This window comes from Hyperolius riggenbachi, chromosome 3 (assembly GCF_040937935.1).
Source record: "Hyperolius riggenbachi isolate aHypRig1 chromosome 3, aHypRig1.pri, whole genome shotgun sequence".
In the NCBI taxonomy this organism is placed as follows: Eukaryota; Metazoa; Chordata; class Amphibia; order Anura; family Hyperoliidae; genus Hyperolius; species Hyperolius riggenbachi.
The window spans coordinates 255831427-255859070 of record NC_090648.1 but is presented as its reverse complement, the minus strand read 5'-3'; the positions used below and the strand labels follow the sequence as shown (position 1 = coordinate 255859070).

The 27644-nt window shown below is 42.2% G+C and overlaps 1 protein-coding gene across 2 annotated transcripts in view; it reads right to left on the bottom strand.

The window, feature by feature from the left end:
- HGF (hepatocyte growth factor) overlaps nucleotides 1-27644 on the bottom strand; it is a 160449-nt gene that overhangs the window by 30615 nt on the left and 102190 nt on the right. For both annotated transcript variants that reach the window (XM_068276187.1, XM_068276188.1), the window contains exons 10-14: nucleotides 16685-16787; nucleotides 14924-15057; nucleotides 12371-12409; nucleotides 10364-10457; nucleotides 616-690 (exon numbers count right to left, since the gene is read on the bottom strand). In XM_068276187.1, the coding sequence (XP_068132288.1) occupies nucleotides 616-690; nucleotides 10364-10457; nucleotides 12371-12409; nucleotides 14924-15057; nucleotides 16685-16787 (445 nt within the window). The remainder of the gene's footprint in view (nucleotides 1-615; nucleotides 691-10363; nucleotides 10458-12370; nucleotides 12410-14923; nucleotides 15058-16684; nucleotides 16788-27644) is intronic.

Here is a 27644-nt window from a genome sequence, read left to right as displayed (position 1 = left end):
CTGTCATAGCGGCGCAGCAGGTCGCTCTGACATGCAGTCTGTGTAGCAGAGGGAGAGGGAGACATGTCAGGGGAAGCGGCCGCCAAAGGTAAGACGATTGGTGGCCCCCCTGACTGGGGCCAACTAAATTAAATTAAAAAAATACTGGGGGCAACTATACTAGCTATGCTGGGGAAACTATACTAGCTATACTGACTTGGGCAACTATACTGGGGCCACCTATACTATATACTCTGCACACTGATTTCAGATGCAAGGGGGGTGGAGTTCACAGGCTGAGGGGTGAAGATACAGAGCAGCTTTGCCTGTGTGTGATGGTGACAAGCAAAACATGGCTGCTGTCATTGTATCACAGGAAATGATCATATACTGTTTACGCTGTTTGCAGCTGGATTTACTGTGTAAACCATCTAAACTTTAGGTAAGATATATAGACAAGTTTCTTGCTATAGTAATTTTTTCATCTCGGATCCGCTTTAAGTTTGATTTTTATGGAATGTGCAATTTATTTATACAAGAGTATATTTTTATGCAATCAGTTGCAACACATCTTGGATAAATGACATATTGGCTCAGTGACTGTTTACATTTAGTCATATTTAGAGAAACACTAACCCTGATAGGAAACACTGGCTTGCTGTTAAAACCCACTTCTCTTGTATAAGAGATCCTCCACATTTATGCCGTTTCCTGCAAAATAAAATCAGTGAAAAATTAAAAACCATAAAATCTAGACTATAAAACCATTTGTCTAGGAAAGATAATAGACTGTGTGCCTGATCTGGAGTTTATTCTTGACATGTAGAAATATGGGAGTGTATGGGAGGTTATCATTTATGTGACATGTCGTGGATGCCATCCAAGAATGTGAATGTTATGTGAGCACAAAAGCATTTTGTTTCACTTCACCTCTGGCTAACATAAGATTTGTTACTCTTACTCCAATACTAGATTTCAAAAGGGCAGCAATTAAAGGAAAAGGGTTAGCGTTACACAGTTAATCCAAATCACACAGATGTTTAAAACTTCAGAGAGCTGGACTGGAAAAATCCCAGACTAATTTACGGCTGATCTTTATTGCAAGGGAAAGACAGCAGGATAATATTAATGCTTGTTTGTTTTTTCTTGTTTCTTTTCCTTTTTTTTTTGTTTCCTGTAGGTCTGTTTTTCGACAGGGGATCAAACATCTGGTTAAACTAAGCAAATCTGATTCACTTATGCCCTGTTCTAATCTTTAATAGCTCAAAGCAAAGTATGCATTAGTCAGTAGGCTCACTTGCCAAGATTCTCCAATTGTAGCCGCTGCCTACAGACATAGCCAACGTTATTACAACCACTAGCGTGTATTTGTTTGATATTCTCAGAGGAGGGTGAGGACTGCAAGAGCAGAAGCATGAGAAAGTGGGAGGCAAGCCTGCTATTTAACATGTCAGTACACGCCACAAGTTATAATAATGTTGGTTTCTTCTGTAAGAGCAGTACGTACTTACATTGCTAGAAGTCAGCAACAATGGATGTTCCGTATGTTAACAATGAGGATGCATACTGTGTAAAATTGTGTACATTTATTGTGATTAAAATAGAACTCAGCAATGTTTGTGCCAGAGCATCTCAAATGCTTCCTACTTTTTGTTAGAATATATTTTATTTTGCAGAGTTGCACTTTATTAAGACATCTTAAAGAGGCAAGTTCACCTAAACTGAACATTTGTTTTAAAGCATACCGGAGCCCAAAAGAGGATGAGAAACGGGGGGGACAGGCATGTATGGTGAGCTGTCCTGATTCTCACCGCTCCCCCCGTTCTCCATTCTGCCCCCTGTGGTACCTGTAATTGCCCTGTGTCTCTGTCTTCTGGTCAGCTTGGTCGGGATCTAGTGCACCGGGGCTGGCTGGGCTGCACGCGTACTTCAGCATGCAATCGCAGCCAGGAGCACTCTGCTCATGCGTGGGATGACATTGTGATGACATACGCATGCGCAGAGTGCTCCTGACTGCAGTTACATGCTGTAGGATACATGCAGCCCGGCCAGCACAGTCGCATTTGATCCTGACCTAGCTGACTGGAAGACGGGGACACAGGGCAATTACAGGTACCACAGGGGGCAGAAAGGAGAATGGTGGGAGTGGTGAGCATCAGGAAAGCTCACCATACATGCCTGCTTCCCTATTTCTCATCTTCTTTTGGGCTCTGGTATGCTTTAAAGGACAACTGAAGTGGGAAGAATATGAAGGCTTCCATATTTATTTCTTTTAAACAATACCACTTAGCCCTGCTAATTTATTTGGCTGCAGTAGTGTCTGAATAATACCAGAAACAAGCATGCATCTAATCTTGTCAGATCTGACAATAATGCCAGAAACACCTGATCTGCAGCATGCTTGTTCAGGGGCTATGGCTAAAGGTATTAGAGGCAGGGAATCAGCAGGACTGCCAGGCAACTGTTATTGCTTAAAAGGAAATTAATATGGCAGCCTGAATATTCTTCTCACTTCAGGTGCCATTTAAGTTTGTACAAAAATGATTGAATAAGGACTTTTCAGTTATTTCTGTATACTGATATCTGATACAAAAAGTATATTTTCCACTGAGACCAGGGCATGTGTCGGGAGTTCAGCAGTCAAGTTCACTTTTTAGTGCAAATTTTTTTTTTAATTTTTTTTTCTATTTTGGTGTCTGTGTGTGTGTCTGAGTGTGTGTCTGTGTGTTGTGTATTTGTTTTGCATCCCTAGACTCATTTCACTTGGGGAATCCCCTTGTTATCACAGGGGGTTCCAGATTCCACCATAAGGTAACTTCTAGCCTACTACCACAATAGGATAAAGCAAAGGTGGAGTCACAGGGCTAGGAGGAAGTAGAGGATGGATAATATACTTACGGTTTTTACATTTGTAATGTCCACTTTTCTGAAAACCATATTATAAGAAAAATTATGTTTTATACTAATCAAACGACTTATAGGCCTGTAAACCAAAAATCTTTTTTTTTTTTCTTTTTTTTTTTAGATGCATGAATTATCATTGTTTAGGGGTAAACTTTATTTATTTACTGCTGTATATAATCTAAACATGTGTTTAAGATATTTACTTTAACTCCAGACCACAACTAGATTAAACATTTCCATAACAAGCCAAGGAATTACTAAAGTTCGTCTTGTGAAATTTTAAAATCAAATCTAATGAATGAATTGCTTTTTTTCAACAGAGTGAATAGCAGGACACACTACTTAACCACTTACCGACCGCCCACTGCACAGGAGCGGCCGGAAAGTGGATCCCGCAAGGACCGCCGCATGTACAATTGGCAGCGGTCCTTGTACGGGCATGGGCGGAGCGATCGCGTCATTCGTGACGCTATCCTCTAACGGGGACTGGCTCCGCCCCCCTCGCGCTGTAACCCACCGGCCGTTACTAGCACCCGGATCGCCGCATACAAAGTGTATAATACACTTTGTAATGTATACCAGTGCTGGTCGTAATGGAGAAAGGTACGCTTACGGATCATTACGCGTAATTTTACGCTATTACGCATTACGAAATTACGCTTACGGCATAGACATTCAATTTCGGAACATGTCTGTAATTACGCATAGCACTTACGCAATTACGCGTAAGTATACCGTAATTCAGGTTATTACGTTATAGGCTTACGCGTAAAATCCTACTAGCAATTAATGTGTAAGGTCATGCTGCCAAGCGGAAAAGTTGACGCATGGATCAATGTTAGGTAGCCGCCGACTTTAAGGGTTAATAGCAAAGCCCCCTTAAGTGCTAAGAGCCTCAAATTTGGAGAATATATTAAGGAGATCAGAAGGAATAAGAGGAACATTTTTTTTTTCAAAAAGACCTTATAGTTTTTGAGAAAATCGATGTTAAAGTTTCAAAGGAAAAATATATACATTTAAAAACCCGCCGACTTTAACGGTTAATAGCAAAGCCTGCTTAAAATTTAGGAACACCAAATTCACAGGGTATATTAAGGGGATCAGTGGGAATAAGAGGAAAAAAATTTTTTTCAAAAAGACCTTAAAGTTTTTGAGAAAATCGATTTTTAAGTTTCAAGGGCGAAAATGTCTTTTAAATGCGGAAAATGTCAGTTTTTTTTTGCACAGGTAACAATAGTGTTTTATTTTCATAGATTCCCCCAAGTGGGAAGAGTTTTACTTACTTCGTTCTGAGTGTGGGAAATATAAAAAAAAACGACGTGGGGTCCCCCCTCCCAGACCTCTTTAACCCCTTGTCCCCCATGCAGACTGGGATAGCCAGAATGCGGAGCACCGGCCGCGTGGGGCTCCGCACCCTGACTATACCAGCCCGCATGGTCCATGGATTGGGGGGTCTCGGAAGGGGAGGGGCAGCCAAGCTTTCCCCTCCCCCTCCGAGCCCTTGTCCAATCCAAGGACAAGGGGCTCTTCTCCACCTCCGATGGGCGGTGGAGGTGGAGGCCGCGATTTCCTGGGGAGGGGTTCATGGTGGCATCTGGGAGTCCCCTTTAAAAAGGGGTCCCCCAGATGCCCACCCCCCTCCCAGGAGAAATGAGTATAGAGGTACTTGTACCCCTTACCCATTTCCTTTAAGAGTTAAAAGTAAATAAACACACAAACACATAGAAAAAGTATTTTAATTGAACAAAAAACATAACCACGAAAAAAGTCCTTTAATATTATTAATTAACCATTAATACTTACCTGTCCCTTTAAAAGCCAGTTCCCACGCAATATCCTCGGAAATATACTAATCAGTTACAATGTAACAAAGTTATTACAATGTAACAACTTTGTTACTTTGTAACACCACCGCACCCGACGTCACTCGCCGCTCACCCGCCGGCCGCCGCATACACGCTAAGTCCCTGCCGGCTCCCGCCGTCCACTCCGCCCACACCTGTCACCCATATACATGCTGGCACCCATGGGTGCCAGCATGTATATAGGTGACATGTGGGAGAGGCGGGGAGGGCAGCGGAGCCGGCGGGGACTTAGCGTCCCTTCACCCGACAGAGCTCTGAGCTATATTAGCTCAGAGCTCTCGAAAGCATCTTTGTATTTGGGCTCCAAGGAGCCCCATTGGTCCTTAGCAGACCAATGGGGTTCCTTCAAATCAGAAAATTCAAATTTCAATGGGAGTTTACTGTCTTACGCGTAATTTGTTACGCGTAAAACGTAACCCCACGGTCTACGCGTAATTAATTATGTGTAATACCGTAACCTTACACGTAACGCTTACGGTGCATTTGTAGTGAATTACGATGCGTAATTACGCTAATGCGTAATTTCGGCCCAGCACTGATGTATACAAAGTGTATTATACAGGCTGCCTCCTGCCCTGGTGGTCCCAGTGTCCGAGGGACCACCAGGGCAGGCTGCAGCCACCCTAGTCTGCACCCAAGCACACTGATTTCCCCCCCTGCTTCCTGATCGCCCACAGCACCCCTCAGACCCCCCCCCCTGCCCACCCCCCAGACCACTGTTTGCACCCAATCACCCCCCTAATCACCCATCAATCACTCCCTGTCACTATCTGTAAACGCTATTTTTTTATGCCCTAAACTGCCCCCTGCTCCCTCCTGATCACCCCCCCCCCTCAGATTATCCCCAGACCCCTCTCCAGACCCCCCCCCCTGTGTACTGTATGCATCTATCCCCCTGATCACCTGTCAATCACCCATCAATCACCCCCTGTCACTGCCACCCATCAATCAGCCCCTAACCTGCCCCTTGCGGGCAATCTGATCACCCACCCACAATAATAGATTGCCCGCAGATCCGACGTCAGATCCTCCCAAGTGCAGTGTTTACATCTGTTCTCTACCCTAAACACCCACTAATTACCCATCAATCACCCCCTATCACCACCTGTCACTGTTACCCATCAGATCAGACCCTAATCTGCCCCTTGCGGGCACCCAATCCCCCGCCTACACGCTCAGATTGCCCTCAGACCCCCCCCTTATCAATTCGCCAGTGCAATATTTACATCTGTTCTTCCCTGTAATAACCCACTGATCACCTGTCAATCACCTGTCAATCACCCATCAATCACCCCCTGTCACTGCCACCCATCAATCAGCCCTTAACCTGCCCCTTGCGGGCAATCTGATCACCCACCCACACAAATAGATCGCCCGCAGATCCGATGTCAGATCACCTCCCAAGTGCATTGTTTACATCTGTTCTCTACCCTAAACACCCACTAATTACCCATCAATCACCCCCTGTCACTGCTATCCATGAGATTAGACCCCTATCTGCCCCTAGGGCACTCAATCACCCGCCCACACCCTCAGAATGCCCTCAGACCCCAGCCCTGATCACCTCGCCAGTGCATTGCTTGCATCTATTCCCCCCTCTAATCACACCTTGAGACACCCATCAATCACCTCCTGTCACCCCCTAGCACACCTACCCATCAGATCAGGCCCTAATTTGCCCCGGGTGGGCTCCTGATCACTCGGCCAAACCCTCAGATCCCCCTCAGACCCCCTTCCGATCTCCTCCCCAGTGCATTGATTGCATCTATTTTCCCCTCTAATCACCCCCTGAGACACCCATCAATCACCTCATGTCACCCCCCTAGCACTCCTATCCATCAGATCAGGCCCAATACAACCTGTCATCTAAAAGGCCATCCTGCTTATGACCGGTTCCACAAAATTCTCCCCCTCATAGACCACCTGTCATCAAAATTTGCAGATGCTTATACCCCTGAACAGTCATTTTGAGACATTTGGTTTCCAGACTACTCACGGTTTTGGGCCCGTAAAATGCTAGGGCGGTATAGGAACCCCACAAGTGACCCCATTTTAGAAAAAAGACACCCCAAGGTATTCTGTTAGGTGTATGACGAGTTCATAGAAGATTTTATTCTTTGTCAAAACTTAGCGGAAATTGATTTTTATTGTTTTTTTTTACAAAGTGTCATTTTTCACTAACTTGTGACAAAAAAATAAAATCTTCTATGAACTCGCCATACACCTAACGGAATACCTTGGGGTGTCTTCTTTCTAAAATGGGGTCACTTGTGGGGTTCCTATACTGCCCTGGCATTTTAGGGGCCCTAAACCGTGAGGAGTAGTCTAGAAAACAAATGCCTCAAAATGACCTGTGAATAGGACGTTGGGCCCCTTAGCGCTCCTAGGCTGCAAAAAAGTGTCACACATGTGGTACCGCCGTACTCAGGAGAAGTAGTACAATGTGTTTTGGGGTGTATTTTTACACATACCCATGCTGGGTGGGAGAAATCTCTCTGTAAATGGACAATTGTGTGTAAAAAAAAAATCAAACAATTGCCATTTACAGAGATATTTCTCCCACCCAGCATGGGTATGTGTAAAAATACACCCCAAAACACATTATACTACTTCTCCTGAGTACGGCGGTACCACGTGTGGCACTTTTTTACACCCTAACTACGCTAAGGGGCCCAAAGTCCAATGAGTACCTTTAGGATTTCACAGGTCATTTTGCGACATTTGGTTTCAAGACTACTCCTCATGGTTTAGGGCCCCTAAAATGCCAGGGCAGTATAGGAACCCCACAAATTACCCCATTCTAGAAAGAAGACACCCAAAGGTATTCCGTTAGGAGTATGGTGAGTTCATAGACGATTTTATTTTTTGTCACAAGTTAGCGGAAAATGACACTTTGTGAAAAAAAACAATTAAAATCAATTTCCGCTAACTTGTGACAAAAAATAAAATCTTCTATGAACTCACCATACTCCTAACGGAATACCTTGGGGTGTCTTCTTTCTAAAATGGGGTCATTAGTGGGGTTCCTATACTGCCCTGGCATTTTAGGGGCCCTAAACCGTGAGGAGTAGTCTTGAAACAAAAATGTGAAATCCTAAAGGTACTCATTGGACTTTGGGCCCCTTAGCGCAGTTAGGGTGCAAAAAAGTGCCACACATGTGGTATCGCCGTACTCAGGAGAAGTAGTATAATGTGTTTTGGGGTGTATTTTTACACATACCCATGCTGAGTGGGAGAAATCTCTCTGTAAATGGACAATTGTGTGTAAAAAAAAATCAAACAATTGTCATTTACAGAGATATTTCTCCCACCCAGCCTAACTGCACTAAGGGGCCCAAAGTCCAATGAGCACCTTTAGGCTTTACAGGGGTGCTTACAATTAGGCACCCCCCAAAATGCCAGGACAGTAAACACACCCCACAAATGACCCCATTTTGGAAAGTAGACACTTCAAGGTATTCAGAGAGGAGCATAGTGAGTCCGTGGCAGATTTTATTTTTTTGTCGCAAGTTAGCAGAAATGGAAACTTTTTTTTTCTTTTTTGTCACAAAGTGTCATTTTCCGCTAACTTATGACTAAAAATAAAATCTTCTATGAACTCACAATGCCTCTTAGTGAATACTTTGGGATGTCTTCTTTCCAAAATGGGGTCATTTGGGGGTATTTATACTATCCTGGAATTCTAGCCCCTCATGAAACGTGACAGGTGGTCAGAAAAGTCATAGATGCTTCAAAATGGGAAAAATCACTTTTTGCACCATAGTTTGTAAGCGCTATAACTTTTACCCAAACCAATCAATATAGGCTGAATGGGTTTTTTTTTTATTAAAAACATGTTTGTCCACATTTTTCGTGCTGCATGTATACAGAAATTTTATTTTATTTGAAAAATGTCAGCACAGAAAGTTAAAAAAATCATTTTTTTAACAAAATTCATGTCTTTTTTGATGAATATAATAAAAAGTAAAAATCGCAGCAGCAATCAAATAGCACCAAAATAAAGCTTTATTAGTGACAAGAAAAGGAGCCAAAATTCATTTAGGTGGTTGGTTGTATGAGCAAGCAATAAACCGTGAAAGCTGCAGTGGTCTGAATGGAAAAAAAGGGTCTGGTCCTTAAGGGGGGTAAAGCCCACGGTCTTCAAGTGGTTAAAGAGGTGACATATAGTAGAATGCAGTAAATTATTTGGGATACCCATTTTTACATTAATATTCCTGGTTTCAGCATTAGAAACTCTTTCTATATCTATATATTGATATGTAGCCTGTTAAGCAATGCAGAACTCTCCTCCCAAGGGCATTCTGGGAGACTAGGTATTGATTCTACTGGCCTTGGAACACAGGAAAAAAATAAATATTCTGCAGAGCAGCACCTGACAGCAGTAAATATGTTACCACTTTTACATTCTGAAATTTTGCACATCAGGGTGATGAGAGATTTTACATTGGACAAATGACTAAAAATGTATAAAATAATATTGTAAAAAATATGTAATTATATTCATACAGCTCCTTTTAAACCTTTTCCAGACAGCAGTGATTTATTTCTATGCCCTGTTTGGGAGCTGTAGATTTCTATCACTCTCGCCCCGCAGTGCCATTGCTTTAACCATTCGTGCCCCTCTTTTGTCGCGGCTGCCCGATCATGCACCAGTCAGGAGCGATCCTGTGATCACTGTGCGCCAATCATAGTGATTAAAGTTTGATTTTTAGAAAAAAAAATCTATGGTCCTTAAGGGGCCAGAGACTGTTAGTACAGAAGACATTAAACGTATTGTTATTCAAAGGTGAATTTTGGAAAATACCCATTTTATATTAGTGTCGCACAGAGTTTTAAAGATGAAGTCCATACCTATTTTTACTCCGCATAAAACATCCCCTCATGGCACACATACTCAAATTTTAAAAGAAGGCAATACAATGAATGCTTTTTTGAACATAAACAAACAATTCAGTATATGGAATATTGCTCTCAGGTTGGCACAGTGGCAAGTCAAAGCACAGTCAAGTTGGTCAATGTTTCAAATCTGGTAACTGTAATAGAAGGGCAATGATTTCCAAGCTGCCTTTGTCATCAACATAAAATGTGCTGACAGTGCCTAATGTACCAGCGTGAAAGTCCACGTGTAGCAAAATGTGTGTGCTATGGCTTCAGACAGATGAATGGGATGATCAACCAACTGCCTTGAGTTAAATTGATGGTGTCACAATTTACTAAATTCCTTGATGCTTTGTCATAAAACAACAAAAGGTCAAACACTCCCATAATAACAAGGAAGGGTGAAGTAAGTTGCAATAGTTCTTTGATTTTCAAGAAATACGTGGCATTTTTGGCATGACAAGTAGTAGAACACTAAATATGAACAGGTAGTTCTGAACACAGCTGAAAACAGATATTTCTAATACCTTTGTGCATATTTTTATATTTCTGTGTAAATGTTTGTTCAGTAGTACAGAATCATAAATTTAGTTCATAGCTCTAAATGTTGACTCTTATCTTACATCACAGTTTCAGCATTACATACATTATGAAATAAGGCTTTTATAAGTAAAGCCTACAATATTATACGCAAACAAATCTTATTAATCTTATCTTATGAAAATATTGACACTTACCTGTATCTCAGATTCACCATCCATCCATTGTTGCCCAGTGCAGGACTCCCATTTACTACTCTTACATGTTTTGTTGGTACACAAGAACCTGGATCTATGTTGAGTTCAAACACATAGAAAACAATACGTAAATAAACAAATTGCATTTGTTCCTTTTATCAATATCTTCCATTATCATTATAAATACATTTTAAAAAGTAAAGATGTTGTTTTAAATAAGAATTTTCATATCCTTGAAAGCAGATGTTCTTGTCATTTATTTTGCGAATTTTGACACCCAACTATTTGGCAGCCCCTGTTAAGCCTCCTTTGATGGGCAAGCTGTACGTGGTGAATTTGCTGCCTGTCAGCTGCTCCAGTTCACAGGCCAGGTTCTCGTTAGTGCTCGGCACAGGCGGTGGACAGCTCCTCCCCCCAAGTATTTGCATCTGAGCACAGCGGTTGCCATGCTCAGATGTGATATGAGATGTTTTTCCCCTCTGTGTAACACTGCTGCATGTCAAACAAGACACACGTGATGTTACCCAATGCTGCCATTTTGCTGCATGTAGCCGACTGGCGCTTGTGGCACTGCTGAACTGCTCGTGTCCATGGCAAAGAGGTCTAAGGGACATTTCTCCATGACTGAATAGCAAATGCATGTACAATAAAGTAAACAAGCTGAAATAATGATTGCCAATTATACAGAGCTGATCTAAAGAGACTGCTTTTATTCTCAACAAAATTCTAGAAGTTTAAAACATATTAATTCATTGATGAGACATTTTATACGATGTTCCATTCCTCAACAAACATAAATAAATAGGTGGCTTAGTCATCATATTCAAGTTATCTATTACAATATAAATAGTGTGCTAGCTTTCAGATACTGCTTAAGTGACCTAGTTACTGTACTAATGGATGGATTCAAGTTACATAGATAGAAGGTAACAGCAGAGACAAAATGTATATGCTGGTTCAAAACTGTAGTCAGAGATTTGATCAAGAATAGCAATTTTTTATGCTGGTCACATGGGCTTCCTCCCCATCCTCTCCATTATCTTCTTATCACCGCCAGTGATCTGCCCAGTTAAGACCAGTCGTGCACTTCTGCGCATGCTCAGACGGGCCAGGCGTGCTACCCTGTTGTGCTTCAGAGCCTAGGAGCTTTCTGCGCTTGCACAGTACTACTGCGCAAGCTCAGGACGCAACCAGTAGCGGGAGTGCAGCGGGAGGTGTGCAACTGAGCCAGTAGTGCATGGGCAGAAGAGCGTGGCTGGCCAGATTACCAGCAGCGATAAGGAGACAATGGGGTGGCTGGAAAGGACAGTGAGGACGCCCACGTACCTTATGGGGTTAGAGGATGCCCCAGATAAGTATAAATACACCGATAGTTGTGATCTCAGGTTCCCTTTACGTATACATGTGCACTGCATAATTATCATATATTACATATTTGTTCAAGGCATTATGTTATATTTATTGCTTGTGTATGCCTTACTGATGCACATGAGTCGGGTTAATGTTTGATCTGTTCATTTGATTTACAGCACCATTGCATTTTGTGTGCACGATATCTTGAAAAACACTTTTAGGACCTTAAATCACACTAAGCACTCTAAAACTACAGATTTTCAGGACACCGCCTATTACAGGTTAGAAATGTTTAGGTAAATGTGTGTTTGAGTTGTGAGTGCAAGTTGATCTAATATTTAAATCTTTTGCAATGTTTACACTTTCCACCACATTCCAGCATGATTTTATCATCATAGTGACCTACTAATTGGCTTGTGTATCAATGAAACTTTATTTGTAAGATGCATTTTTTAAAGAAAGTGGAGTTATACTTAAACATAAGGTAGCTCCACATACCTCTACTGAAAACATAACAATAAACTTGAACAACACTGCTCATGTTGTATTTTAGGCCCTATAGCCCAATTCAGATATAATTCAGATAAAATAATTCAATGCAGCATTAGTAATATATACTTTGCACATTTTTGTGACAATAACAGAAATGCTTACTCTCTATAGCTGTGATTGCTGGAGATGTATCGTCGGCACCTGAAAAAAAAATCCATTATTTTGTTAAACATGTTTAGGCTTCTTAGGTAAACAAAACTTTGTGATCAATATTAAAAAATAACTTCAACTTGGCTATGGCAAATATCATGTCTGCTGAAATAAAAATGAAAATAGCATGTCAGAGTGTGCCAGTATAATCCAGACAGTTCAATAAAACATTGCTTTGAACATTTATGAGCATAAAAGCCACTTGCAGTGTTTGGCAGTGGTTCGACATCAGCAACCCCCTCCCCATAAAAGAAAGCTGTCAGCTATCAGGGAAAAAAAACATGGGTGGTGGATGCCAGAATGTATCCAGCACTCGGGTCTCTATGGCCTAAAGGCTAGTAACTAAAGATGAACAAAACTGATAAACTTTGCCTCACACATTTATAGGCTACAGGCAGCTTTGGATGTGTGCCGAGCTTTTGCAAGGCATGATGACGGGATGAAATGAATATTTACTCACTCACCTCAAGTGATGCATTATGGGACTACCTTGTCACTTACATAAAGCTAAATAATCTCAATGACCTATTTTTTTAAAGATCAGTCAGAGGTGCAGAGGAGATGTGGTCGACGATAATTTCGCCCCCCCATCGGGGCTTTATCAAGACCACATCTCCTCCGCACCTCTGACTGCTCTTTTCCACCTAGCTGCAGCACTTGTCGTGGACTTGGATAAGTATTGTGTCTTCTGATACCAAATATATTTTTACTGCCAGAGTGTATCTATTTTTATGAAGAGATTGAATTCAAGCATTGAAATTTTTTATACATGGCGAGTTGCTCCCGTATTCTTTGATCCTCTAGTAAATATCGTTCTAAATGACTAATCTCCCCTCTGGGTCCATGTGATCGCAGGCATCAATGAGAAGTAACACAGGCACACATTACTCCCTATTTAGCGTACTTATTGCACGCGAACAGGAAATAATGTGCAAGGACATCTTGAGGCCAAATAGTAAAATTACACCTACAGACTTAAGGGACTATACATTTTTTAATATTCATGTCAAGAGGGTATATTATTTTTAAATTATAGGCTTGTAATTAGTGATGGATGTAAAACTGAAAAATGCACCTTTATTTCCAAATAAAATAATGCCACCATACATTGTACTAGGGATATCATTTAAACGTTGCGATAACCTGGACAAATCACCAAATAAAATGAGTGGATTTTAATTATGGTAGCATGTATTATTTTAAAACTATAATGGCCGAAAACGGAGATAATGAATTTTTTCAAATTTTTTTCCTATTATTCCCATTAAACTGCATTTAGAATAAAATAATTCTTAGCAAAATGTACCACCCAAAGAAAGCCTAATTGGTGGTGAAAAAACCAAGGTATAGATATTTTCATTGTGATAGACCATTTATTGTGATACTAAACCAATTTAACCAATACAAGTTTGCTCCATTGTGACCATCGTGACCATCGTGATTTAGTTGAGCTTTACAATAATCAATGTAGTCACCTAACAACCCTAACCCTCCATGCATCTATGCAAAAAATGTGCAGGGAAAAATGGACGCAAAATAGCAGCAGTAGAATATCAGTAATTTTATCAATATTCTACTATTCTCCTCTGTACCCTAGTTCTCACATGAACCATCCACTGTCAATGCCTATAAAGAACTCTCCCATATGTATGGCTAAAACTAGACCCACCCCAACCTACTTCTAACACTAACCACCACACACTTGCAGCTATTTTGCAATGAAGTTTGGCTACAGTGCCCACCACGTTTTCTGCAGAGTTCTACTACATTGTACCAGAACTCTGCTGTCGCTATTTTTCACCGTTGCCCCTGGGCCCAAATTTCCATCTGCAGCCAGTATTTTTATAGATGCCTATGGTGGTGCCCCCATTTCCCCACTGCCACTTGTGCGCATATTGTGCATTTCATGCCCCCTTTCTAGCAAGATGTTTCTGTCCAGAGCAATCGGGCAGCCACATCTAGTCATCAAGAAAATCAACATGTGTATGGGCACCTTTAGCTCTCTCATAAACATGTTTTACAAACAAGCTACTTTTGTTTTTGATAGATTTCTCACTTCTTGTTACAATTAAAGGACAACTGAAATGAGATGGATATGGAAGCTGCCATATTTATATATTTTTAAACAATGCACATTGCTTGGCTGTCCTGCAGATGCATTACCTCTAATACTTAAGCCATAGACCCTGAAGAAGCATGCAGATCACATGTTTCTGACTAAAGCCTGACTGAATTTGCTGCCCGCTTGTTTCAAGTGTGTGACACAGAGGCTATTGATGCCTGAAAGATCATCAGGATGCCAGGCAACTGGTAAACTGCTATTGTTTAAATGGAAATAAATATGGCAGCCTCCCTATGCCTCTCACTTCAGGTGTCCTTTATTAACCTCAAGCAGCTGAGTTTGACACAGCCCTGAATTGAGTACCTGCCACCTCCATTTCTATGGCTTGTGTCACTGTTAAGTGTTAACAGTTTTGAAGATGAATGCAATGATTAAATGCTTACACCTAGAAATCTGGCAATAGTCCCACGGTATTAAGGGATTTTCTGTGTAACACCACGGTCCATGGGCATCATTATCTGGATTACGGCAGTAATTTTTTTCAAGAATGGATATGTCTGGTTCCTTGAATGTATGCCTGTAATGAAAAGAAGCAATCTACATAGGTATATTGCAAATTATATATATATATATATATATATATATATATATATATATATATATATATATATATATCATGAAATTTGACAACATTAGAAATGTGACTTCACGTTTAAAATATTGGGTTTTAAGCTTCATACTTTGTGTAAGACTTACACAAACTTAAAAAGAAAGTTTAATGGAAGAATACCCAGACAGCGACGCAGAACCACCTGGGAGGTATAAATGGCTTACAAAGACCAAAAAGCCCTGTATTAAAAAAGCAATGCTAAATCTATATATAAAGCCATATCAATCCATACCATGCGTGGATGAGGACAAATACGTTAAAAACAGGCTGTGTATGTTGGATTGGTGTGGCTCTGTAAAATGTATTAGCTACAGGCTTACTATACACCAGTGGTTCTGGATGTGCAGCCTTGCTTTTAAGGGCATAAAGAGATGATTTGCATATTCCAGAGTGTGCATCATGGGAAACCACATTTGCTCATTTACAGCTGAATTATCGCAATTGCCTTCTGTTTTAGGAAGGCAAATTATACTCTTTAATTATTTATTATTTCATTGCTATTATTACTAGAAAATCATTGCTGGCTGAAAACAGAAGTGGAGTTGGGGCTCAAGGGGGCAGGTGTACAGGTGTACATGGAAAAGTGGTTTGCTGAAGCCAGGCTAACAACCAGAACTGCTGGTGCAAGCCTATAGCTTCTAAACTTTACAGAGCCACAACAACCCAATATGTTTTGGACTTTCACGCAGCTCACAGTGTATGGCATGAATTGATGTGGCTCTATTGGATAGGGCTTGGGGCAGTACTACAGCTATCTGCGAATGTGTACTCTGTAAGAATGTCAAATAATGTAAATCCTTATTCCTTGAATAATACTAAAAAAAAAATCCGAATTGAGAGAGCATAACAGGCCCAAGTTCTCAACTTTCCACATTTTTATTTGCTTAGAAAATATATGAATCTTTCACATCTACAGCTAAAAAAAACCTTTTCTGTAGTGAGAACTTAATTTAAACTGGTAGGTATTCTATGCAGTTTCAGGGTAGAGATCTGGGGTGCTCAGATTTTTATTTACAACATCCTAAGGATCCTCTGCAGATACTCAAATCAAATCAAATTAAAAAATAGCTTTATTGGCAAGACCAATATACATACAGGCATTGCCAAAGCAAGGGAAAATGGGGACATGGAAGGGGGAGGAGGAGGAGTACAATGGGTCAGCAGTCTGTGAACATTTTTACGTTTACAGTTCATTTATGCTTCTCCTCTTTGAAGGCGCTCTATTCCTGGCTCTGGACATAGGGTGGCACTTGATTTGCCTGAAGAAGTGGGCGGAAACCCACGAAACACGTTCCCAGTGCTATTAAACATTATTCATCTATATATGAATCTGTCTTCATTGAGGTAAGCCACCTCAAACCCTATTTATTTTATAGATTTCAATTAATTTTATTATCATTTGGGCACCTTTTCATCCTGTTTGTGCTTTCATAAAAAAGTTTAATTATTATTATATACTACTTTTCCTTTCTTTTTTAATGCAACAGTATCGTTTTCTTTAAGCTATGTAAAATAGCTCTAAATCCGCACATACCTTCGTAGATCGCCTATATTCTTTTCCCACATGGCACACTGCAGCCTGAATCGTGTTCTAGATACTGTTCCCCTGTAGTTGATGCCATTGCCATAGTAACATTCTGAAAATGCCAAATATATATTGTGAAGTTAGGCAAAGCAGAAGAAAGCAGGCTGACAAAACAAGCCACCCAAATGCAAACAGCAGAGGATGTGAGCCACAGCTGTTCCAGTGGTTTCGGCTTTACACAATAGAAGAGAAGAAAAGCTTTACAACTTAAACCAAACACATCTTCAATTAGGAAAGAACACCAAAAAGCTGAACAAATATACAAATGGATTAAAGCAGTTTCTTTATGATAGAAATCCAGCTGCAATATATGTGTATACATTTGTTCCCATTGATGCACTCTTGTATTCTTTGATCATAGGGGTATTGAGAAAAATAGAAAAAAAAACACATTTTAGCAAAACCATTCAGTGGTTATTATAACCTATGTCCTAAAACAGCAGAGGTGAAAGATGTAAGGATGTTGATATTCCATGTGCAGTAGACTTGTAATATTGGGCTTTATATTCTGTATTCAGGGTCTCCTGTGTTGCAAATCTTTGCATAAGTGACACTGATCATGATTTATTAGAAATGGTTTGATGGTATTGAGCCACATACATTTGCACTACTCACCTGGGACATACTGGGCCACAGTGAGGTTTTGTGGAAAGTTTGTTATTGCAGTTGTACAACCACTCTAATCATTCATTGCCAAAACTTTTTTTTTCTCAAAAGACAATTGAAGTGAGAATCATATGAGGCTGCCATATTTATTTCCTTTTAAACAATACCAGTTGCCTGGCAGTCCTGCTGTTTTGTTTTTTGTTTTTTTTTTGGCAGCAGTGGTGTCTAAGTCACACACCTGAAGACTAATCCCATCAGACTTCAGTCAGAAATATCTGATCTGCATGCTTGTTTATGGCTTAAAGCATTATAGGCAGAGGATCAGCAGGACAGTGAAGGTATTTGCATAGCCTAACCACTTCAGCCTAACTGGACGAAAGTTTTCGTCCAGTTAGGCTGCGCGCACTCGCTGCGCCCCCCCGCTGCTGGCTGTTAGCCCAGCAATCAATGAAAGGGATTACAAATCCCTTTCACTCTCTTTCCCCGTCTTCATACTTCTTCCTGGGAGCGAGAACGATCGCTCCCAGAACTTTTTGACTGTGGCCATATTGTGGCCACATAGCAAATTACACCAAAAAACACTATGAATTGAATAAATAAATTTTAAAACATTTAAAATCCCCTGTTTACCTCCCACACCAAAAAATATCCACATACAAGTTTTAATAAAAAATAAAATGAAAAATTAAAATAATAAAAAAAAAAAACATAAATAGTTACCTAAGGGTCTGAACTTTTTAAATATTCATGTCAAATGAGTATATCAATATGATTTATTAAATTATGGGCTTCTAAATAGTGATGGACGCAAATTGAAAAAATGCACCTTTATTTCCAAATTAAATATCGGCGCCATACATTGTGATAGGGACATAATTTAAATGGTGTAATAAGCGGGACAAATTGGTAAATAAAGTACATAGGTTTTAATTATGGTAGCATGTATTAATTTCAAACTATAATGGCCAAAAGCTAAGCAATAATTATTTTTTTCCATTTCTTTCTTAAAGAGAACCCGAGGTGGGTTTGAAGAATATTATCTGCATACAGATGCTGGATCTGCCTATACAGCCCAGCCTCTGTTGCTATCCCAAACCCCCCTAAGGTCCCCCTGCACTCTGCAATCCCTCATAAATCACAGCCACGCTGCTGACAAACAGCTTGTCAGAGCTGGCTGTGTTTATCTCTATAGTGTCAGTCTGCTGCTCTCCCCGCCTCCTGCAGAACTCCAGTCCCCGCCTGCATCCCTTCCCTCCCTGCTGATTGGAGGGAAGGGACGGGGGCAGGGACCGGAGCTATGCAGGAGGCGGGGGAGCAGCTGAGACTGACACTACAGATGTAAACACAGCCTCACAGCACGGCTGTGATTTATCAGGGATTGCAGAGTGCAGGGGGACCTTAGGGGGGTTTGGGATAGCAACAGAGCCTGGGCTGTACAGGCAGATCCAGCCTCTGTATGCAGATAACATTCTTTAAACACACCTCGGGTTCTCTTTAATATTTCTGTTAAAATGGATCTAGAATAAATTAATTCTCAGCAAAATGTATCACCCACAGAAAGCCTAATTGGTGGCGGAAAAAACAAGATATAGATCAATTCATTGTGATGAGTAGTGCTAAAGTTATTGGCAAATGAATGGGAGGTAAAAGTTTTTTTTTTTATTTGTTAATGCCTTTGCAGATTTTTTGGCTTCAGTTGAGTTTCATTCACACCTGTAACAAACGTTTAGCCAGTTTATAACATTTAGCCAATATAAGGCCACAATATAAGGGGTAGAGGATTGGCATGGCACAACTGCCAGTTAAAGGACCGCTATCCCCAAAAACTATAAAGTTCTACAATTTTAAATTTATGTGCACACATACTATTAAGAAGTACCTACCAGATTAAAAAGCACTATAAATTACTTTTTTTCCCTATGTTTCTGCCACTTACACCAGGAGGTATTACATAGTTATTTGGGTTGAAAAAAGACACACGTCCATTAAGTTCAACCAGAAAATAAAGTACACCACCAGCCTGTATCCGCACATATCCCTGTTGATCAGAGGAAGGCAAAAAACCCTTATAAGGCATGGTCCAATAACCCCAAAAGGGAAAAAAACCCTTCCTGACTCCAAATAGAAATCAGATAAAATCCCTGGATCAACACCACTGGGCATTAACCTAGTAATTATAACCATGGATGTCTCAACGCAAAGAAAGCATCTAAGCCCCCTTTTAAATGCAGATATAGAATTTGCCATAACTGCTTCCTGTGGCAGTGCATTCCACAACTTAATTATTCTTACTGTAAAGAACCCTTTCCTAAATAAATGTCTAAAATGTTTTTCTCCATGCACATATCATGTAATCTAGTCCTTTGTGAAAGCCTAGGGACAAAGATCTCATGTGCCAAGCTTTTATATTGCCCTCTGATGTATTTGTACACAATAATTAGATCCCCTTTTAAAGCGTCTTTTTTCCAGACTAAATAAATCCAGTTAACTCAACAGACCTGTGAGAATCTGCTCAGCTGCCTGTGCAGACAGGCAGCTTTTTGACCACTGTTCAGGTCTGCATTCTGCAGGTCTCTTTAAGAGAGACCTTTTGTCAGTTCTGCAGCTTGCTGCTGAGGAATTTGCATACGTTTATCATGCAAATTGCCTAGCCACATCCATTGTGGGCTTGCTCTATAAGTGCTATGTGTTTCCCACAATGCTTGGCTGGTCATAAGGATTTAGTTCTGTGTAACACTCCTGAAGGGGTGTCAGCCATGCTCTTTGTTTGAAGATCAGCTTAGAGTTATTCCTGGAACTTGCACTAGGCAGGTTTCCCTAGTGCAGTTAGGATTGTTTATCTGTTTTGTTTGTCTGTTGCGATTGTCCTGTCCCAGCGACAGGAAATCGTTCTGTGTGTCTGGGTGCTAACCGCAACAGCGGTTGTTGCTGGTAGCCCCTTCTGATCTGTTTCCCTGGATCGTGCTAGCCTCTTTTCGCTAGTGCTGTGGATCCTTCTGTTCTGCCTCCCTGGATCGTACTAGCATCCTGCGCTAGTGCTGTGGATCCTTCTGTCCTGCTACTCTGTACCTGGATCGCACTGGCATCCTTCGCTAGTGCTGTGGATCCTTCTGTTCTGTCTTCCTGGATCGCGCTGGTCACTTTCACTAGTGCTGTGGATCCTTCTGTTCTGTCTGTCTGAATCGCACTTGCCCTAGCGTTAGTGGCAGTGGATTCCTCTGGTCTGGATCTTGGAGCTAACCTCGGCTGTGGTCGCTGCTGGTTACTCCTTCTGTTTGTCGTGTGATTCGATGACACTACTCTGACAGCAAGAACAGTGGATATTTCTGATACCTGGTTCGCACTGGCTCTGACGGTAAGAGCAATGGTTCCTGTTTGATCAATTCTCGTTGTCTGTCTGTTTGCATGCGCTTGCTGGTGCCTGCGGTAAGGCAACCATGTAGCAAGTGCGATTGTGTGGTGTCTGTCTTGTCTTGGTTAGTTAGGCGTGCTTGTCTCTATTGTGCTTATCACGTGGAGACCGCGCACGAACGCGTGCACTGTTGCGAATGAGTGCGGTGTTCGCGTTCAGTTAGCGTTTGTTATTTTCCTTGTTATTCTCATTGTATTATTTGCTGTGCCTTTGCTAACCTCGTATTCTGTTCTGATCTGCCTTGTGTCACATCTGGCGATCGCACCTCTCGTGATCGCGTTCCTATTTTATATCTGCTGTTGTGTGTGCACTGTCGCGGGGTGGCGACTGGGTTGGCGCACACACATACAACCTGTCCCTTTGCTCGTTCTCATTTGCAATCGCTTTTCTTGCGATTGCCTTCTGCGCTTCGTACAATTCCTGTCTGGCATTTGTGGAGGTGCAGAGGATAGGTTCCTCTGCACTCCCCAGCGCCATCTGCCGACAGGAATTTCCCTCTACGGGTGCGTAGCACCTTTTGCTGGGTTCCTGCAAATATACGCTTGTGGAGGATTTCCGCCGTTTCAGCGCACGCGTTGTGCGCTAATCACGGAGAAAGTTCCACAATCGTTACAGTATGACCAGCCCAACCCAAAACCCCAGTGTAGAGGGAATTTCTGGTTTGTACGATTTTGTCGAGTTTGGGTCCTGTGTCTTTAAGAGCTTTAAAAGGCTAAACTCAGAGACCAAAGCAGAATTTCTCTTTGAATGTGTGAGGTTTTGCCTGGATCCCACCTTTCAGATTGCTGATCTGTCTATGTTGGCTCTTCAGTTTGCCTATGTGCTCTTAAAAGACGATTTGTTCACCTGGGCGTATGATGTGATAAAAAAACAATTCTTGGAATGATAATCTGTATCAGTTTCTTGCAGTGATATTCTCTCACTGGTTTAAACTGCCTGGCTTACCACCTGCTCTGATTGAAGGTGTAGCTGCTGATAAGTCAGCTGATCTTTCCCTTCCATGCAAAACCTTTCAGTATGACAATCAGTTCAATGTGTCGGTTGCCACTTCAGGTTTTAAAAAGCAGCCATCCAAAGCCTCTAAGTCTAAACGTAAAAGATCTAGGAAGGCTTCCCAGCGGAAATATCCGTTGCCCATAGCAACTACAAATAAAGAAATGAGTTCTGTAAACTCTGAAGTACGGAAAGCACTTGAATGTGATGATTTCAGAGAGACTTCTCAGTCTCAGGTTTCGTTGCCCCAATCCAAAGCTTATGTGGATCCTACTATAGGTAGGATCACACACTATATTAAAGCAGTTAAAAATTCTGTTCTTGTTCCTGAACTCCACCCATATGGAGATTATCTGGATACTGGCCTGTTTGAACCCCCATTTGCTTCCTGGGATGTTGGGGCCTTGCTGGAGGAATTCGATTTTGATTGGAAAGCCTTTTGCGATTTTTACATCGCAAAAAGCGAGGATGTCTTGAATGATTGTCTCGATTCTATGTACCTTTTGATTGATTCCGGTGAATGTGACGAGGGTGATGTGGATCTGGTGATTTATGTGTGGCAGACGATTTTGGATGAGTTGCACACACACCAACCAATTGATTCCAATAAAGAGACATCATTGTCGGATGATTGTTCCTGCCTTTCTGGGGTAAAGCATGAGAGTCTTGACTTTGTGCAATCTGAAATGAATGAGTGTGCCGCTGTAGTTGATTCCTGTGCGAATCCTGAAGGATTCTCTCCTGACAGTGTGCAGTTTGAATGTGTGCGATCTGATGCCTGTTTCTCGGATGTTCCTGCAGATTGGGATCAGCATGAGTCTGCCGGTTTCCTCAAGGATGTGTGGGATCCTTTTTCATTTAGAAACAGATCTTTGAGATCTTCCGTCTGTGACCCTGCTATGGGGAAAATTTCTCGACTATGCAGCGTCAAAAGTAAAATGAATATGCCTAATAAAGTTTATCCTGTTGATGTCGCTATTTTTTCTGCAAATGAGTCTCTGTCTCACCCTGTTCACACCTGTAGGGGCCCGTTGCCTGATGACAGTTGCTCCAGTGTTTCCGTCCTAGATGCCTTGCAGTCTGCTCCGCAGATCGCGGAGGTTTGCGCTATGGAAGCGTCAGTTTCACAACCTAAAGTGATTTTTGATTCGCAGGTTTTGCGTTCTGATTCCTTGGATTCGACATTGTTAGCCGAATCTAAGAGTGAGACAGCGCTTCGGTTTTGCGAATCTGATGCTGAACCTTCTTTGCCTTGTTCAGAGACACTTTCTCTGAACCTGCCCTGTACCACGAATAACAATATGATGTCCAATCACATTGACATTTTTGAGTCCCTTTCTTGTTCTGAGGAAAATGCTGATGCTGCACCCTGTACTCTGGATGAGTCAATGTGGCCTTGCTTAGAATCCCCTGCAGTGTCCCTAGAGGCTCGTCTAGGTATTGCCACTATACTCACCTGTTTTTCTGCAGTTTTGGAGTTACAAGCTAGTTTGACTGCCACACAGAATTCTGGGTACAGTGAGAATGAAGTTAGGGAGTCAGTGTGTGTTCCAGTAAATATTCCTGTAAATCCCGCTAATTATGATAAAGTTCAGTCTCAGGTTATGGTGGAACCATTACTGGGACATCTGCCCTGCCTGCAGGAGGTATTTAATGTTCAGCCCTGTAACATGGATAGTTCAGAATCCTTCTTAGAAAACATGGAAAATGATGTTCCTGAGGTCTTGTTTGATGTTCTGGAGGTCTCCGAGTTCCTCCCAAAGGGTGCAGAACTTGTAGGAGATGTCTCCTGCCCCCCAAGTCCTTCTGAGGTGTTGCCCTCTTCCGTAGGCATTGCTGCCTTGCTGGCTACCTTTTCAGCTCTGGTGGAGCTTCAGTCATGTGTAGTCAATGATAAATTTCTGTCAGATACCATTACAGTCATTGAGATTACTAAGCCTGAGACCGAGTATTCTTTTGAAATACCAGTACCTGTGACCTCTACTCATGATGATTTTCTGCCCGGTCCTGGTTTTGGTCTGGTCGTGCCGGACTCTGAGGTGGGCAGTTCCCCGACATGTCCTGAGGTTTCTCCTGTGCTGGTGTACCCCAGTGCGCTCTGTGACCCAGAAAGCCCAAGTGTGCCTCGGTTACCAGCGTACTCAGATGCTTCGTCGGTGGAGACATGTTCTGATTTAGCCTGCCTGCTTGCATGCCCAGAAGTGGTCCCTGAAAGTCCTGATCTTGATGGGTCTCCTGCTAATTCTGAATCTGGAACTGTCATAGGTTCCATGGGGGTGCTTGGTAGCTCTCCATGTGGGCCTGGTGAGCGTTCTGGCTTCTTGGAATCTCTGCGGAGCTTCAAGGCATTCTGGGAGATTCTGAGAGAAGTTTTGCTTGGTACCCTGAATACGATCAACAGCGGCTTTTGTTTTGAAAGAGACACTTCGAACAGGTTTTGTGGCAGATTTGGTATTTTCGGACGCTCCTTGGAAGGTGGTGGGTATTGTCTGGAGGGTGTCGATGGCTTCTTCTCTGGTATCCACAGTCCTGATGGGTGTTACGCTGAGACTTGTAATGCTGATGGGCATGTTTCGGTGGCTTCTGTTTCCGATGAGGTCGGTTTCGGGTGGACTGACTCTGGAATTGGATCTTGTCGGGCTGTCCCGACCTTCATGAGTCTTCTGTTAAAGTGGTTTGGAGACATCAGTTTTGAGGGTCGTCTGGAATTCGACCCTAGAAGGGGGGGTACTGTGAGAATCTGCTCAGCTGCCTGTGCAGACAGGCAGCTTTTTGACCACTGTTCAGGTCTGCATTCTGCAGGTCTCTTTAAGAGAGACCTTTTGTCAGTTCTGCAGCTTGCTGCTGAGGAATTTGCATAAGTTTATCATGCAAATTGCCTAGCCACATCCATTGTGGGCTTGCTCTATAAGTACTATGTGTTTCCCACAATGCTTGGCTGGTCATAAGGATTTAGTACTGTGTAACACTCCTGGAAGGGTGTCAGCCATGCTCTTTGTTTGAAGATCAGCTTAGAGTTATTCATGGAACTTGCACTAGGCAGGTTTCCCTAGTGCAGTTAGAATTGTTTATCTGTTTTGTTTGTCTGTTGCGATTGTCCTGTCCCAGTGACAGGAAATCGTTCTGTGTGTCTGGGTGCTAACCGCAACAGCGGTTGTTGCTGGTAGCCCCTTCTGATCTGTTTCGCTGGATCGTGCTAGCCTCTTTTCGCTAGTGCTGTGGATCCTTCTGTTCTGCTTCCCTGGATCGTACTAGCATCCTGCGCTAGTGCTGTGGATCCTTCTGTCCTGCTACTCTGTACCTGGATCGCACTGGCATCCTGCGCTAGTGCTGTGGATCCTTCTGTTCTGTCTTCCTAGATCGCGCTTGTCACTTTCGCTAGTGCTGTGGATCCTTCTGTTCTGTCTGTCTGAATCGCACTTGCCCTAGCGTTAGTGGCAGTGGATTCCTCTGGTCTGGATCTTGGAGCTAACCTCGGCTGCGGTCGCTGCTGGTTGCTCCTTCTGTTTGTCGTGTGCTTGGATCACACTACTCTGACAGCAAGAGCAGTGGATATTTCTGATACCTGGTTTGCACTGGCTCTGACGGTAAGAGCAGTGGTTCCTGTTTGATCGATTCTCGTTGTCTGTCTGTTTGCGTGTGCTTGCTGGTGCCTGCGGTAAGGCAACCGTGTAGCAAGCGCGTTTGTGTGGTGTCTGTCTTGTCTTGGTTAGTTAGGCGTGCTTGTCTCTATTGTCCTTATCGCGTGGAGACTGCGCACGAACGCGTGCACTGTTGCAAATGAGTGTGGTGTTCGCGTTCAGTTAGCGTTTGTTATTTTCCTTGTTATTCTCATTGTATTATTTGCTGTGCCTTTGCTAACCTCGTATTCTGTTCTGATCTGCCTTGTGTCACGGCTGGCGATCGCGTTCCTATTTCATATCTGCTTTTGTGTGTGCACTGTCGCGGGGTGGCGACTAGGTTGGCGCACACACATACAACCTGTCCCTTTGCTCGTTCTCATTCGCAATCGCCTCTCTTGCGATTGCGTTCTGCGCTTCGTACAATTCCTGTGTGGCATTTGTGGAGGTACAGAGGATTGGTTCCTCTGCACTCCCCAGCGCCATCTGCCGACAGGAATTTCCCTCTATGGGTGCGTAGCAACTTTTGCTGGGTGCCTGCAATTATACGCTTGTGGAGGATTTCCGCCGTATCAGCGCACGCGTTGTGCGCTGATCACGGAAAAAGTTCCACAATCGTTACAAAACCCATCTAACCTTTCTTGGTAAGTGAGACCTTCCATCCCTCATATCAATTTTGTTGCTCGTCTCTGCACCTGCTCTAAAACTGCAATAGCTTTCCTGTAATGTAGTGCCCACAACTGAATTCCATATACCCGATGTGGCCTTACTAGAGAGTTAAACACGGTCAGTATTATGCTAGCATCTCGAGTTTTTATTTCCCTTTTAATGCAACCCAAAATGTTATTAGCTTTAGCTGCAGCGGCTTGGCATTGAATATGATTATTTAACTTGTTATCGATGAGTACTCCTAAGTCCTTCTCCAAGTCTGATGTCCCCATCTGTATCCCATTTATTTTGTATGGTGCTAGACCATCGGTACGACCAAAATGCATGACTTTACATTTTTCAACATTGAATTTCATTTGCCGTGTATGTACCCATATAGCCATCCTATCCAGATCCTGTTGCGATATGTCACTATCTTCCTGAGAGATGATTATTCTGCACAATTTTGTATCATCTACAAAAATAGCAACATTGCTTTTTACTGCATTTACTAGATCATTAATAAATAAGTTGAAGAGTACTGGATCCAGTACTTATTATTGTGGTACCCCACTGCTAACAGTCTCCCATTTTGAGTATGATCCATTGACCACAACTCTTTGTTTTCTGTCCATTAGCCAGTTCCCTATCCATGCACACAGACTCTTCCCTAGTTCTTGCATCCTCAACTTTTGCACCGGACTTTTGTGGGGAACAGTGTCGAAGGCCTTAGCAAAGTCCAAGTATATCACATCTACAGCATTCCCAATATCCACATTAGCATTCACTACCTCATGAAAGCTGAGCATGTTAGTCAAACAGGAAATAACATTTTCTACTATGAAGTCATGTATAGTATCTCTTAGTAACCCCCAAATAGTTTGCACACAACTGACGTTAAGCTTACAGGTCTATAATTTCCTGCATCTGATTTTTTGCCCTTCTTAAATAATGGGAAAACGTGGGCTGTACGCCAATCTACTGGAACTCCGCCAATTAAGTTTTTTAATAAACCCAAGAGATGTAGGTAAGATCACTTACTCAGTACTCTCCTATGATTTCCATTCCATTAGACCCTTGGATAGACTAGCAGCCATCTACTATTTAAAGTGAAAGGATACAGGGTTGTCATCAGAATCCATAAACATTTTGTGGACCAGTATAAAGTGCACTTCAAAGCTTTTCTTGGGCTCCCTGCAAGGTAAAGATCTGGATGACCTCCTTGAGCCCCCTGATGGCATGCCTGAAAAAATAAGTGTACTTCTAGGTATGTAGAATCACTTGTCCCTTCTACTAGAAGCGTTGATGTACTGCCAAACCTAACATGATGATGGAACTAATTACTGCCAATTGTATTACAGTATTCCATATACTCATACTCTGTTATTTGTCCTTTGTTTTGTCCTATCACACCTGTTTTTACAGAGTTGTGCACAGTCTGGATCCTAAGGTTTGCAGGGCACAAGGAGAAGCACAAATCTGATGCTGGCAGCAGCACTACAGCAGGTTTTGGATATAGATGTTCAAGCTGCTGGTAAACACATGAATTGGCAGCTTTTGGGTTCTCAGGATGGCAGAATCATTAATGCACTACAATTTGCATTGCTAATAAGGGGGGTCATAGTTATTC